This window comes from Serinus canaria, chromosome 13 (assembly GCF_022539315.1).
Source record: "Serinus canaria isolate serCan28SL12 chromosome 13, serCan2020, whole genome shotgun sequence".
Taxonomy (NCBI): Eukaryota; Metazoa; Chordata; class Aves; order Passeriformes; family Fringillidae; genus Serinus; species Serinus canaria.
The window spans coordinates 11,480,238-11,494,576 of NC_066327.1; the positions used below are offsets into that span (position 1 = coordinate 11,480,238).

General features: G+C 49.2%; 1 protein-coding gene across 2 annotated transcripts in view; it reads right to left on the bottom strand.

The window, feature by feature from the left end:
- The window catches only part of FLT4 (fms related receptor tyrosine kinase 4), a 57,895-nt gene that overhangs the window by 4,486 nt on the left and 39,070 nt on the right, over positions 1–14,339 (bottom strand). For both annotated transcript variants that reach the window (XM_050979696.1, XM_050979695.1), the window contains exons 12-29: positions 12,726–12,834; positions 11,300–11,659; positions 10,904–11,050; positions 10,119–10,250; positions 9,733–9,839; positions 9,296–9,431; positions 8,384–8,488; positions 6,874–6,987; positions 6,548–6,636; positions 6,166–6,313; positions 5,496–5,590; positions 5,033–5,155; positions 4,545–4,656; positions 4,065–4,164; positions 3,465–3,570; positions 2,396–2,535; positions 1,682–1,802; positions 813–898 (exon numbers count right to left, since the gene is read on the bottom strand). In XM_050979696.1, coding sequence (XP_050835653.1) covers positions 813–898; positions 1,682–1,802; positions 2,396–2,535; positions 3,465–3,570; positions 4,065–4,164; positions 4,545–4,656; positions 5,033–5,155; positions 5,496–5,590; positions 6,166–6,313; positions 6,548–6,636; positions 6,874–6,987; positions 8,384–8,488; positions 9,296–9,431; positions 9,733–9,839; positions 10,119–10,250; positions 10,904–11,050; positions 11,300–11,659; positions 12,726–12,834 — 2,330 coding nt within the window. The remainder of the gene's footprint in view (positions 1–812; positions 899–1,681; positions 1,803–2,395; positions 2,536–3,464; positions 3,571–4,064; positions 4,165–4,544; positions 4,657–5,032; positions 5,156–5,495; positions 5,591–6,165; positions 6,314–6,547; positions 6,637–6,873; positions 6,988–8,383; positions 8,489–9,295; positions 9,432–9,732; positions 9,840–10,118; positions 10,251–10,903; positions 11,051–11,299; positions 11,660–12,725; positions 12,835–14,339) is intronic.

Below are 14,339 nucleotides of genomic sequence, written 5' to 3' on the forward strand. Positions count from 1 at the left end.
CAGGTGTAGGACACAACAAGGACATGCTTTAGGGAAAAGAGGACAAGGACAGGAAGCAGGAGACTGTGTGATACAAGAGTAGACAGGCCACAGGGCTATGGCTAAGAGAAAAGACAATGACCAGTCCAATCTGATGTTGGGAGGCAGAGGAGGTGAGGAAGAGGCTTGGGACTGGCCTTGTCTACTTATGAGGTGACATGGCTTGCTCAACACACTGTCACAGAGACAAGGTCTCAGCCTGCTCTGGCAGAGATGAGCTATACGGGTTCTCACCCACTTTCAAAGCCTGGGTCAAGGACATAACCATCCATAACATCCTCAGCACTGAGTGCCAGCTCAATCTGCCAGACTTCATGTCAGCATGTGGGAATTCCTAAGGCCTGCCCCATCCTTGCGCCACCACATCATGGCCCTGGACCCCATGGGTCAGGGCTGAGGGAGGAGCTTGGCAGCTACATAGTTTCTGCCCATCCCATCTGCCACTGCTTGAGCAAGCCCTGCCACATTTCACCAGAAAATGTCAATAAGCATTAACAGTCTCATTAAAACCGTCACTCCACTGTGCCTCATTATCTTAACAGGCACATTCTCATTGATGGGCACAATTTATATTTTTTAACCCTAGAAAACAGCAGGCTTGTCCGTTCTTCCTGTGTTTTGCCTCTCATTAAGGAGTACATGGACTTATCTGGCTCAGGGCCCACAGCTGAAAGTTCCAAGCAGTGCAGCCTATGGGGAGATCCCAGGAGCTGCCTCCTGGTCTCACTGCATTTGGCAGCAGGGAAGCCTCAGCAGCTAGGCTTAAGGAGTACCTGAATCCACCTTCTTTTCTGTGTCGGTTTTCTATCCTCTCAAATTCCTCAGATGCCAGAACCATCCCACTGTCTGTCTGATTGTCCTGGAAGGAAGCAACAGGAGTTATCAGTAATGTCCCTGTCGACTGATCAGAGTGGGAAGGGAGGAGAAATCATTCAGGAGATGAAATCCTGTGTATGTGTGATGGGGAAGAAGGGGTAGGAGTACTTTTCCAGCATGCTCTACAGTTTTGCTGTATCTGATTTTCTTAGGTACCTTCCTAAAAGCAGCATGTAAAAAGGTAAGATTTGTGTGCTTAGTTCAGTGCCATTTTTGGGGAATAAAAAAAAAGAGCACTCCCTAGCTGGAGAAGATGTATTACTGTCAAATATGTGAGAGGTCTGTCAATCAATCCTCTGAGACTAAAGCTGTGACTTCAGTTCTGCTGCTAGAGGAGATATCAGTACCAGTCCAGTTCAGAGAGACCTGGAGGGTCCCTACTGCACGCTGCCATATGCATCTAGATACAGGAGCTGCAGATAAGCACTCTGGGTTTCCTAGTCCTGGCAGGATTTCAGTGTGCTTAATCAGGCTGTGTTCACAGATTTGAGAGGGTGAAGAGCAGGCTCTTCTCTGAGGTCCTTTGTAGTCTCCCCGTTTGCAGATCTAACTTCCCTGTTTCCCACTAAGGCGGCGGGAACCATGCTGGAGAGAAAACCCTGTGTGCCAAATGAAGAAATGAACGTGCATAGGACTGGATGGACCCAACAGGAATGACACACAGACTGACATAAGATAGGAGTGATCTTCCTTCCACAGTCTTAACAATAAAGGTGTTTTAAAGAAAAGACTGTCCCCCACTCAAATCCCCTCAGATGCTACTCACCGGGTGTGCCTTGTACATTGTGTGTGTCATGGGAAACTCTTCAAATGTCTTTATCCTGGATGGACACCTGATCTGATTTCCTCCCGTCAAACAACCAGGGAACGAGACACAGTTGTAGTATCTGCCAACAGAAGCATGCAGTATTCAGTAAAGGCAAGAGTCAATGTCCTGAATGAACAGGACATGAACTCAACCTCCTCACTGTGCAACCAAAGTATGCAGGGAGGAGGATGACCCAAATGGTGGGTTTGGGGAGGGTAATGGGATTGTCTTACACCTCTTAACCCTATACTATTTCTGCAGTAGAGACTAGACTGACTGAATCAGGCCCCAATAACCTCTCTGCGTGGGCTAAGCAGAAAATGTCATATAGATCCCAGGCATCACATCATCATAGTTCATCAGAGAGGAGAGGCCTGGGACTAATTGTTTGGGTCAGTTAGGAACAGATAGGATGAAGCTCCTTACATGATTCTCTGTCAGCATAGCTGGAGGAGAAGAAAGAATGTGACAGGCTTACAAACCAGCACTTCCTCACAAGCAAAATAATTTTGCTTTTATAAGCAAGAAGCTATGGCCTAAATTCTTGGATCACACCTTAACACCTGGGATTTTCTGAACATCTGGGTTCTCTCCATATCCCTTAGGCTCCCTTACAGGTCAGGCTGCTCGCTGCCTGCAGGGCTCTCTCTGCCCTTTTCTGAGGGGATTCACCTTGCTGCTAGGCTGTGGCAGCGTATCCTCATGTCAAAGTCCTCTTCATCTGAGTTTTGCTGGGCAGAGGAAGGCACCTGGGAGAAACCATCATCTTCTGAGCTGTGAGAGTCGTTCAGCGGGATGTAATCTTTTCCTTCCTAGTAGGAAGAACAGTAAACGGCCTTACAAGAAGGGGAGGACTTTCCCACAAGAAAAGGCTCCACAGGCAGAGGCTGTCAGAGCTGGGAAAGAAAATTTCTCATTTATAAATTTTATTTCTCTAGGACAAAATATCTGGCTGAAGATTTCTATGACCTTTGTGTTATGTAGCTGTGAGTGATGCATGGAGGTGTGTGAGAGCAGGAAAACAACTGCCCATAATAATCCCATAATTCTCCGGTTTACATGGACAGAGTACTGTGCTCCAGGGCAATGTCATTTGTGGCTTAGTCAGGGCTGTGCTGGGAACCAGTGCTGAAAGGTTAAAGTCAGGAATATCAGGATGAGACAAGCATTTAGCTATCATTTTCTGAAAGAGAACATCAAAAAGAAGTTAAAATGAGAGCTGCACGCTCATCACAGTTAAATGTCCTGGTGAGTTACCACATGGAAGTGATTAGTAATATGTTCAAAGAAATCTGTATTACTGACTGCTGCAATGTAACAGTTGTTTGCTTCACATGGCCCTGACATTTCCCTCTGAGGAGAGAGTTTCAGAAACCCTGGTCAAGTCCTGGTTTTCATTATGCAGGCGTGTGGGAGGCAGAAGTACCAGGGCCTTGACTCAGCTGAAGAATTTTAAATAATCATCTGGGGATTAGGATTGAAGTTACTAGAATGACGACTGAGAGGGCTTCTGCCCTGCAAGGAGCAGAGTTTTATGAGGATGCAGCTAAAAGGCTGTTGCAGAAATGAGTTCTCTAACAGCTCTGGGAAATAGACCTCTGACCCAGGAATCTCTGTTATTGGTGCCCAGCAAAAATGTATTGCATTGACCATGGAGTCAGCTGAGGGCACAGTGAGGGAGCTGGTGATGACAGAAAAAAGAGCTGTCTGGAGCAGAGCAGGGACACAGAGAGGTTTTCACCTGCTGGACATTTTCCTGAAGAAGGTTCCCCAGTATCTCCACAAGGTCGGAGAAAGTCGGTCTCTCCTTGGGATCACCATGCCAGCAGCTCAGCATTATACGGTAGCTGCCAAGAAGAGATGCTGGTTTTATACCACAGAAATCCCCTCCTGCCCCACTCCACAGCTCCCACCCACAAGGTGCCCACTGGGACTGCCAGTTCCTGCACTGTGAAGGAAAGCTTGGCCCCCCAGCACACTGGCCAGGTGGAATTACTGGCAGGGTGTTGGTTTGTTATGCACTTACCATAACAGGGAACAAGGAGCTAATTCAGATCCTTCTGATGCCCTTCAGAGCAGAAAAGCACAGTGCACACATACAGACCCATCCCAGCACAGGCATGCAAGGACATCTAGAGAGCCCTGATCAGAACCCATTGCCTTGCTCTCCAGGCAATTGACTAGAGTGAAGGATGTGTTGGCTTATCCCCTATCCTGGCTAAAGGTCAGGCATCCCATAGAGGGGCCTGTTCTGCTCTATGCTGGGATCTGGTAGGTTTCTGCCCTCCCACAGAGGCCTCTGCTCTGACCAATGCTGGAACCCTTGAGGTTTCTGACTCACATTTCTGCTGTGGCATACTCTGGGGCTCTCATCCTGGTACCATCTTTGAGCCTCTGGCAGAACTCCTCATTGATCTGGACTCCAGGATATGGAGATGCCCCTAAAAAAGATTCAGAGAAAGGTGGGAACATGAAATGTGCCATCAGAAACCAGTCCTTTTGAGACCGCCCTTTTGAGACTGCCCTTCATCCCAGAAGACTGAGAGGTGTGGTCACTACTCATACACAGCCCAATCCTTGGTGCTGCCTGAGTCAGTCTTCTCTGCCTTAGTGAGCTGGAGGCCACCTCTGCTTGCTTGTGTCCCCATCACTCTGTTCATGGGTGGATATGGCCTCCACATTTTTTTTGCCTTCATTGTTGTTGCTTCCCATCAGTCCTTAGATGTGCTTCAGAATGTCTGTCCTGCACAGACTCACCCACAAACTGCTATGTGGCTAGAGGTGTCTCCCTCAACAGCAAAAGACCCTCATTAGCACTCACCTAGTGAGAAGATTTCCCAGAGAAGGACCCCAAAAGACCAGACATCACTCTGGGTAGTGTAGACCTTGTCGAAGATGCTTTCTGGAGCCATCCACTTCAGTGGGAGACGGGCCTGCAGGAGGGAGAGGCAAGGCACAAATGTTCAGTTGGGAACATGTCCCAGGACAGCCCTTCTGGTAGCAAAGGGATGAAATGGATGAAAATAAATCAGAGCCAGTAGCCCTGTTCCTCTCTCCATGGAGGAATTGGTTGGTCAGAGAGAGGGACAGAGACACTGAAAGGGGGTTAAAAGAGTATAAGGAGGAGTAAGTTAATGACAGGATGAGGGGTAGAAGGAAGGAGAGAGAGATCTGCTGGTGGAGCAGGACAGGACATGTGTCATTGGCCCAATGGCTTCTGGTCCCAGCCATGCAAGTATTTCCACTTGTTTTTTTATCTCTTCATCAAGGGGGCCTAATCTGTAAAGAGTTTGAGAAAACAGCACTCACACTGCCTTTCCTGACATAGTCGGGGTCCTTGTAGATGTCTCTGGCCAGGCCGAAGTCACAGATCTTTACCACGTTGTTTTCTGACAGCAGGATATTGCGAGCTGCCAGGTCTCTGTGGATGCACTGAGGGCACACAAAGAGGAAGGGGCAGAATAAGAGGGAGAGAAACCACAATCAGAAAGTGTCCAGCACTTCCCTTCCCCCATAAGCCTGAGCTGTAATGGGGGAATGGCAGAAATGGGAAGAAGCTAAAGACAAAATTTTCAAAAAGGGCTGGTTAAGGAGAGGTTGAAATGCAAGACAACTATTTCCCAGCTTTTGTACACACATCTGTCTCAGATTTCTTGAGGAGTGTGAGGTAGATCACTGAATCTCTCTGTGTGTCACCTGAAAGGTGGCTGGTCAGGTCTCTCTCATCAGGCATGCACAGAAGATCAGGTGAGCAAAGGAAGGCTGAACTCACCTTTCGGGATGCCAGGAATTCCATGCCACGTGCTACCTGGAAACTGTAGCAGATGAGGTCTTCCATTGTCAAGGGACTTTGCCACAAGTCATCCACTGTTCAGAAGTAACAGAAAATGATTAGACAATTGGCAATCTGCTGTCCTCTTTGCTTCTCTCTGGTACTGCAGGATACAGCCAATTTCTCAGTGAAACACAGTTAGTCCTCAGTCATAACTGGAGTAATCAGCTCCACTCTTGAGATTTTCTGCTTAGGTGGCAGAAGGCACAAAGCAGGAACCTGCTCAAGTGTGAGGAGAAAGAGTCCAGCCTCCCACACATGTCAGTGAGACAGAGTTGTGGGGAACAGGACTGGAAGGGGCTTTGAAGATCAGCTCATTATTTCTGTCCTAGGGAGGACTCAACAAGATCCTGCTCAGCTCTCCTTTCTTCAGGCTAAAACACCCAAAGGGATTTAATTCTCCCTTCTGGGTTTCCGGTGTCAATAGATACCAGAAGACACAACAGATGACAAAATAGCCCTGTTTGGGGAATTGCCATGAAACAGTGATCAGTTCCAAGGCTGGGGTCCTGCTCCCCACTGATATTCCCTGCCCATTCCCCAAGCTAGCCAAGTCTGGCATAGGTTTGGTGGTCCAGGTGGGGAGGTGCTGCCAAGGCTGGAGTGTTACCTTCCTGGATGGGCAGGGCTGTGCGGCCCTTGTGCAGCAGGAAGCGGTGGAAGATGGCACTGTCACTGGTCCCAGAGCGGCTCCTCCTGTCTGCTCTCACTGCCTCCACGATGGACTGCACCTGAATACGCAGCCTGGGAGACTTCTCCTGGCAAGGGACCAAACCAAAACCCTCAGCAGGCAATGCACACTGTAACCCCTGCACCCATGAGCGGCACAGTCTCTTCCTGTTCTTAAACTGTAATTCTGGCCTGGAAGCAGCTACCATTGCAGAAAGAAGGACAGAGCCTTTCTTTGTCACATTGTCAGATCATCAATTAGGCTGCATGTCTTCCTTCTCTAGACATGGAACAGGTCCCTAGGGGCAAAGGAAGCTACTCACCCTGTAAGGGCTGAATCCTTCCCTCTTGGTCCGCAGGTAGTTGGAGAGGTTTCCATACTTGCAGAACTCAACAATAACCATGAGTGGGCCTGGTGAGAAGAGACCAAAGGTTAGGCTAGACGTAAGGGCTTGAGTTGGTCAGAATTTGCCACAACTTGTGTTATGTGCAGTCCTGCTGAGCTGTGACATCTGCTCTAAGTGCACACACACACACACCAATAACTCCCCCAGAGGTCCCTGTGATCACACATGTGGACACTGAAAAGACACAGGGGATAAGCTCTGATTTTTGGGAGCAGCACAGCCTGCTGCCCTGGGATATTTACCATTGGGTTTGGTACAGGCACCCAGCAAATTCACCACGTTGAGGTGATTCCCGATGTGAATGAGGATCTTCAGCTCTGACATCAGTGCCTTGTGCTCGCTTGCAGTAGCTCCCTCTGGAAACACACAGACCATGTCATGACACCTCCTCAGAGCTTTTCACTCCCCCTCACCACCCTTCTCTAGCAGCATGTTAATGTGAGTCTTGCTGAGGAGGCTGTGACCTCAAAGCCTCAGTACATTTTGTTATTGCATGTTCCCACATGAAATGTTGAGCCTTGTCTGGAGATCCCAGGATCCCTGCTGTAACACGTAGGGTGCTCTCTGTAAGTGCAGGGACCCAGAACAAAGAACAACACAATCTGTGCCCAACAGATTTTTCTTTATGATAGTTGTGCAGTGAAAAACATCACTTGAGACTTTCATTGGGATGCACCCGTTTGAATCTTTGCCCTTTTGGCCTCCAAACAGAGATAACGAGCCATGAAACAATTTGAAATAAAATTAGGAACAAAAGATATCTGATTCTTTTTATCACAATTGAAGATAGGAGCTGTCTCAACTCAAACCCAGATATCTTTTGATGATTCCTCTTCAATAGCAAACACAGTGTCATGCTCTTGCCATCTCTCTGTACTGCATCTTCTCTCAAGTGTCCAATTCGCATCAATTCTTGACCCTCTGTTTTACACATGGTGTGTTCTCTGGTTTTGTATGCCTTTTTCATACTTCTCATCCTCCCCACATGCTTTATGTCTTACTTGAGAGTTTGTAAATTTAGCCTGGGAGACAGAAGTATCCTCTTGAGCTGCAGCTGATGGGCCAGGTGATCTTGCCTTGCATCAAAAAATTGTAAAGCAACCTTGCTCACCAGGCTCCCATCTGATAGGCATATGATCTGTACACTTACAACAGCAAATACTGTTCAGATGAACCATGACACGATTTCCATGTACAGGCTACTTCTGGCCAGAAACTGCCTTAGTATTTTGTTTGGTGCCAAATTACAGAATAATGTTTTGGATGCCTGTATGAAAGCATGGCTACAAAAGTTTAAAATCTCACTCTAGATAGACCAGGCTTTGGGTGCAAAGCCAATTTAGCCCTCAGAGCTGGATAAGAGCTGCACCCTGCTTCCTTACCCAACCCGGGATCTGGCCCATAAACACAAAATACAGGCACATTTGGAAGAAGGCAATTGGGAGCAAAACTTCTTTCGGTGGCATGCCAAAGAGGGGCTCTGGATTCTTGTTAGTCTTTTGAGACAGATTTCATTCTTTGCCTCTGCAGACAGCTAAATTTCCTTGAAAGCTGAGTTCCACAAGTCCATGCTGTCAGTTCTGCCACTTCAGCCCCTCAGTGCAGCTGAATGGAGCCAAAGAGGATCAGCTGTGTTGTGGCCAAGAAGCCATTAATTAAACTACAGGCATTTACAGGGTGAATGTTCTGTGGCAGGTGCCTCATTAATTGCTTTCTACACACATTGCATGTTTTGCTTCACTGTTCACATACCTTTCAACATTTTGACTGCTACAGTCTCACAGCTGTTACTTTTATTGATCCCAAATGCAGATGCTTCCACCACCTTCCCAAAGGCACCATGACCCAGGACTTTACCTACGGACAAGGAGAATAAGTGTGAAGAAAGGCAGGTGCAGAAAAGGCAGAATAGAATGAAGGAAAACAAAAATCCAGACAGGAAACATTGGAAGAAGAAAGAAAAAACATCATAAAGGAAAAGGAAGGAGTGGAACATGTACCCTTTCAGGTTGCTGCTTGCTGTGTTGGTGAGAATAAGAGAAAGGACGATGGGAGGAACTGAGACAGAGCTGGCATGGACAAAGCAGAGGAAGGAAATGGCCATGCAGAAGTGAGGGGCTGTTTGTTGCCCTCGAGCTTCTAGTTGTGTGTGGGAAAGGTAAATGACCCCTTGCAGCACAGCAGCCAGGACTAATGTCACTGCTCTGTGCCTCAAAGGTAGCCTGCTGCCCCTTAAACTCTGCCAGACAGAGAGAAGAGGCTGCAGGTAGGTGTCTCAGCATGAGGACAATAATGGATTCAATCCTGGTCCTGAACTTGGGTACCTGCTGTAAACTGTGCTGTTCTGTCCAGACTCCCACTTGGAAAATATGGGGATGTGTTTTAAACCATGCCCAGGGGTCTCCTGTTTTCAGAAATACCTGTGTGGATATACTAAGGAGGTCTGGGATAACAGTTGGCTCAGACCTGCTGCAGTCAGTCCTAAAGAGATTTCCCAGGCACAGCTGGGCTTTAGGGACAGCCTGGGGAAGAGGATGGGAAGCCTAAGGCAGAGAGAAAGCATTAAATGCACAGAGGTATGTTAAGAAATTGGAAGGGTGAGTTTGTAGGGCTGGTGGGAAGCCCTGGCTGCAGCATGCAGGGGGAGGGAGGGGTCTGGCTCACCCAAGCGCAGGCGGTCTCGGGGGAACTCCCACTTGCTGGAATCATAGGGCAGGTACTCGCACTGCTCCTCCAAGGGCACCTCGCCAGGGTCCATGATGATGGACAGGTAGCCTGTCTTGATGTCTGCGTGGGCTGGCTGCAGGAACCAGCCAACACAAAGGGTGAGGAGGTGCCCTCCTTGCCCTGGGTGCTGACTCCCAGATGGGATTTGGATTCTTTGCTTGCCTTGACCTCTACCCCCTCAAGCAAAGGCCATCCCCATCACTTCCTTTACCTCAGCCCTTACTCACCCTGTCCTTGGCAGTGAGAGCACTGGAAGCATCACTCAATGATCTCCTTTTAGCAGGTGCTGTCATGCAGCCCCACATCACAGCACTGGTGTTACCCCAAGCCCTGATATGCCACCCTCCCTGCCTGGGGCAGTGACAGTCACGTACCCTTTTGATGTTGCAGAAGATGAGAATGAGTAAGATCCAGAAGAAAACAGCAATAACTCCAGTGCCAATCAAGATGACAATCTCTACATTGGTCCTGTCATCAGAGCCTGTGGGATGGAAGGGCAATCATAGCTTCAGAGATTCCCATTCTATGCCCCAACTCAGCCATTCCTTATGGCCTGCAACAGGATGTGGGGTGACTGGAGACATGTTTGCCTGAGCTAAACATGCCCTGGACTACAGATCCTCCTATGAGAGCACCATGCCACCAGCAAGGCCAAGGGCCTTTCACTGCCTCCCACTGTCACAGGGAAGAGGCATGGGAGCTTGGCCGTAACTCCTATTCCACCCCTTCACGTCCCCAGGGGGGTTGTGGCTGCTGGTACCTTCCACAGAGACGCTGGCTGAGGAGTTCACACAGCCCTTGGCATTGCAGACGCTGCACAGGTAGAGCCCAGCATCCTCCTCCCTCACTCTCTGAATGCTCAGCCTCTGGTTGAAGTCTGCCAGGTCAATCCCTGTAAGGCACAGAAGGGTTGTCATGGTCACTGACAGGGAGGGAAGATTAGCACACTGGACTCAGGCTCAAAATAAGGCTTGCATTTTTTGGCTGATTCATTTCAGATAGCAGAATGACATCACACCAGCTGGTAGAGGCTCTTCTCTTGATGGCCCCTGAAAAACCCTGGAGGGCCCCTCCCCAGGCAGTATATGGAGGGTACAAATCCCCCACTAAACATGCTGAATAGGGACAGTGCCCAGGCAGTCCAGCTGGTGTGTCAAGTTCAGCTTCACCCTCAGAACCTGTTCCTTTCCCTCTGCAATGTGCCTGGATCCTTTGCATGTTCCTTCCATGAAATCTGGGTCGGTCCCTGCATAATCAGAGACACTAGGCACTGGGCTGAGACTAAGAACATGAATGATTTCTCTCTCCCTGCTCTCAAGCTGAATGTGCACAAGCACAGACAGTGTTGAGCCGGGCCCTAGGGCATAGACTTGGCCAGTGAGACTGCATCAAATTAGGACAGAATGTGATTAAAACCAGGCTCTGGCTGATTCAGAGAACGGGTGCCTTTATCTGGGGACAGCAAGTCCCAAAACCCAGCAGTGTTCAGCTCTCCAGCTGCTGGACAAACTGCCCTGCCTGTGATCCACCCCCAGTCCACTGTACCTGACACTTCTTCCACCAGTTTCTCGTCTTTGTACCAGCTGATTTCAGGAACGTGGTTGCCGTCCACTTTACAGCGCATCTCTATGGAGTCACTGACGTTCACCCAAATGTCTGTCAGGTTCTGCTTGAGGCGGGGGATCTCCAGGGCTGGAGGAGCAGCACAAAGAGGAGGAGGGGAAAACAGGAAACTGATTGATCAAAAGAATATCTGTGTTCCTGGGGGCCTTTGGGTCTCTGACCCCTGCTGAAGGGTGTCTTGAGAACCCAGGTGCCCTGCCTTTGCCACCTTGAGTTTAGCTTGCTTGTGTGGCTTCCCCTGGGGATGGACTGGGAAGCTGATGGCAGCAAGAGCACCAGCTCTCCTCTGTCACTCCCGCCAGCCCTGTGGACCCTCACCCTGCACAGAGATGTATTTCTTGTGGCAGTGTTTCTCCCGGGTCTTCCTGTTCTGCACCTCACACACATAGTCTCCCTCCTCATCCAGGGAGATGTTGGGGATGGTGAGCAACAAGGTCGCATCGTTGGAGTCAGGCTGGAAGCGCAGCTCCCCATGCATCTTGGTGGCATAGTGGTGGACGTTCTTACAGTCCAGCACGAGGGGGTTGCCCTCTTCATCATGGAGCTTGGAAAGGTTCAGCCGATACCACTGCAGGTTCTCATAGGTGTAGTTGTCTGCATTGCAGCTCAGCTGTAGGTCCTGCCCCTCTATGGGCTCTTCCGAGGGCTGGGACTCAATCTCGAACCCGTCTGGAATGGCTTTCAGGAAGGAAATGAACATGTGAATGAGTTTTCATGGCTGAGCTGCCAGACACAATGAAATTGTCTTCTTGGGCTCAGCTCTCAGAGATCTGCCTGTCCTCAGGGTAAAGGGAACCACCATAGACCAGAACTGTGACGTGCAAACTGCTGGCAATCACAGCTTAAGCCCAACGAGTGCTACGGGATATGCTCAAGCCCAGGGTGAAATTAAGATGGGGTCACAAATGAAACAAGCCAGGGAGGTTTTACTGCTCCCAGCTCAGCTTCAGCATTTGGTGTGCACACGTGCTCAACTTCACATGTGCAGGCAGTGACACAGCAGCCTAGACAGCAACACAGAGAGCATTGCTGATGCAGTGACTGAAGATGTTCATCTTGCTTCACAACAGCTGGTGGCCCTGACAGCACAGGTACTATCAAGGGCCATTCCTTCTGGGATGGTAATTTTATTATGGAATTCTCATTCTATAGGATAAGCTTTTGCAGTGCCCTTGCTGGGCTCCCTTTCTCAGCAGAAAGGGACAGGCTCCCACCAGGACAGGGTACCACTGGCAGGAGGCTCATGCAGCCCCCTATGGGCCATGACTACAGCCCACACCGCGGGGCTCTGGTTCCTACAAACTCAGCTTCCTCCCATCACCAAAATCCTGTGGGATCACTGCCGCGGGCCGAAGCCAGCGGGACCTGGCCTGGGATAGGACGAGCGGTGCCACTAGAGGATGCTCTTGGACCAGACACATCCCCAGCCCAGGGAGCTGCCTGGGCCTGAGCCAGCGGGATGTCCCCAGCCCAAGACCTGCCCAGGACCTGCCAGGGCTGCTTCAGGACCCAGGCACAGGCAGTGTTGGCTCATTCCCAGGCCTGCCTGCCAAACTCTTCCTGTGCTATTTGCTGTCAGGACTTCAGGCTTTTGCCTCCCAGCAGAGCGCTGGGTTAGCCCTGCTTTCCTGTTGGACTGTTGAGGACTCTAACTGTGAACGGCAGGACCTGACAGCTGTAGGGCCCTGCCTATTTCAAGCAGAGAGCTTGGCTGGTGCAGGTGGGAGGATTTTACAGTACTCACTGGTCACATAGAAGTAGATCAGCCGCTCGTCTCGACCCACTTTATTAGTGGCAATACACTTGTACATGGCTGAGACATTGGCCTCCTGGATGGCCAGTTTGCTGACTGTCTGATGGGGGAAGAGAACATAAGGAAGAGTTAGGAAGAGAACAGGGAAGAGAAGTAGGATCACTGCTGCTCTCTGGCAGGTAGCAAAGCCCCCAACAGCTGTTGTTGCATAACCCTGGGAAAGGATTATGCAAAACCAGACCCTTATCCTACAGCCCTTTGTGCATTTCAAGCTTTATCTGTTGGCTCTACCAATAATAACATGATTTTATTCCCAATCTCTGCATCTTTTTACGGAGCCCAGTCAGCATAGATGCCTCTCCATGGGAGCAAACTTCTTATTAAGCCCCTCGGGTCACAATGGGGACAGTGCTCAGCAAGGGGGACAGTAACAGGATACAGGGCTGAGGGGATGGTTAAGCTCCTGCCAAGCTTTATTTATAACAGTGGGAAGAAAGGGAAAGGACACCAGGGCTTTGATTCCCTGAGCCCTCTGCAGTTAAGAGACTATTTAGTGTCCCGCAGGGTTCAGTGGAATTTACGGGTACTTATAGACCTGCAAGCACTCCTTTTATTCATAAGGAGAAATCAAACCTGTGAAAATATCCCAGCTCTCATCCCTTCAGGAAGAGCTGTCATCTTTCATTGAATTCCAAGTGTACATAGACACGGTCCTAAAAGCTTCCTCTTCTCTCACTCCAGCAAGACATGACTAAGATTGGGCAAACAGCCAGGCTGCCATCCTGGGAGCATGGACCCAGGGGATGCTGCCTCCAAATTAGCCAAGAAAAGCAGCTGGGGAATAAGGCTGCTCTCCTCCTCCTCCTCCTGTCTCACACTGCACATGTGTGAGCTACCAAAAGTGTTACAAGCACTCCCCTTAGAGGAGACTTGCAGTTTGAGGCTCCAGTTTAAACGACAAGTTAAAAAATCCCTCTAATGAGATGGTGTTTAAAATGCAAAATTAATGTGTTCCTACTGGGAAATTTCTTTGCCTTTACATGCCATAATCCCATAGACTTTGGGAAGCATTTCCGTTCTGAGGGGCAATGTATTGAGGTTGTGTTAACCAGAAGGAACAGCCATTCATTCAGTGCATACTCAACACAGCTGAAGTGACTTTATTACTGGTACTTTTGTCCATTGCCTTTTCCGTTTCTTGGGGTTATTCATACAACCAGAGTGACCCTATTGCTGGCACTTTTGTGTGCTGCCTTTCCTGTTTCTTGGGGATTTTCCTTCTAATCTGCAGTGTTATGTTTGAGTTGGGGTTTCTTGATCTGACATCATCCTGCTGCCTGCAGTGCATGACTATGCACTGCGTATCCTGTGGCTCGTTCTGGCCTTTAGAGACGGAATAAAAACCAGGATGATGGTGAGAGAAGACAGGCAGAAAGGACAAGGAGGGAGAGAGAAAGCAGATTTTAGGTAGTAGCATCCCACTGTAAATGAAACAGCTCTTTTCTCCCAAAACTCTTGCACATCTGTGGGGAGGCACAACCTAAGAACAGTTACAACCAAACAGAGGGAATGAGAAGGACACAGCTGAGGAATAGAAGGAAGAAA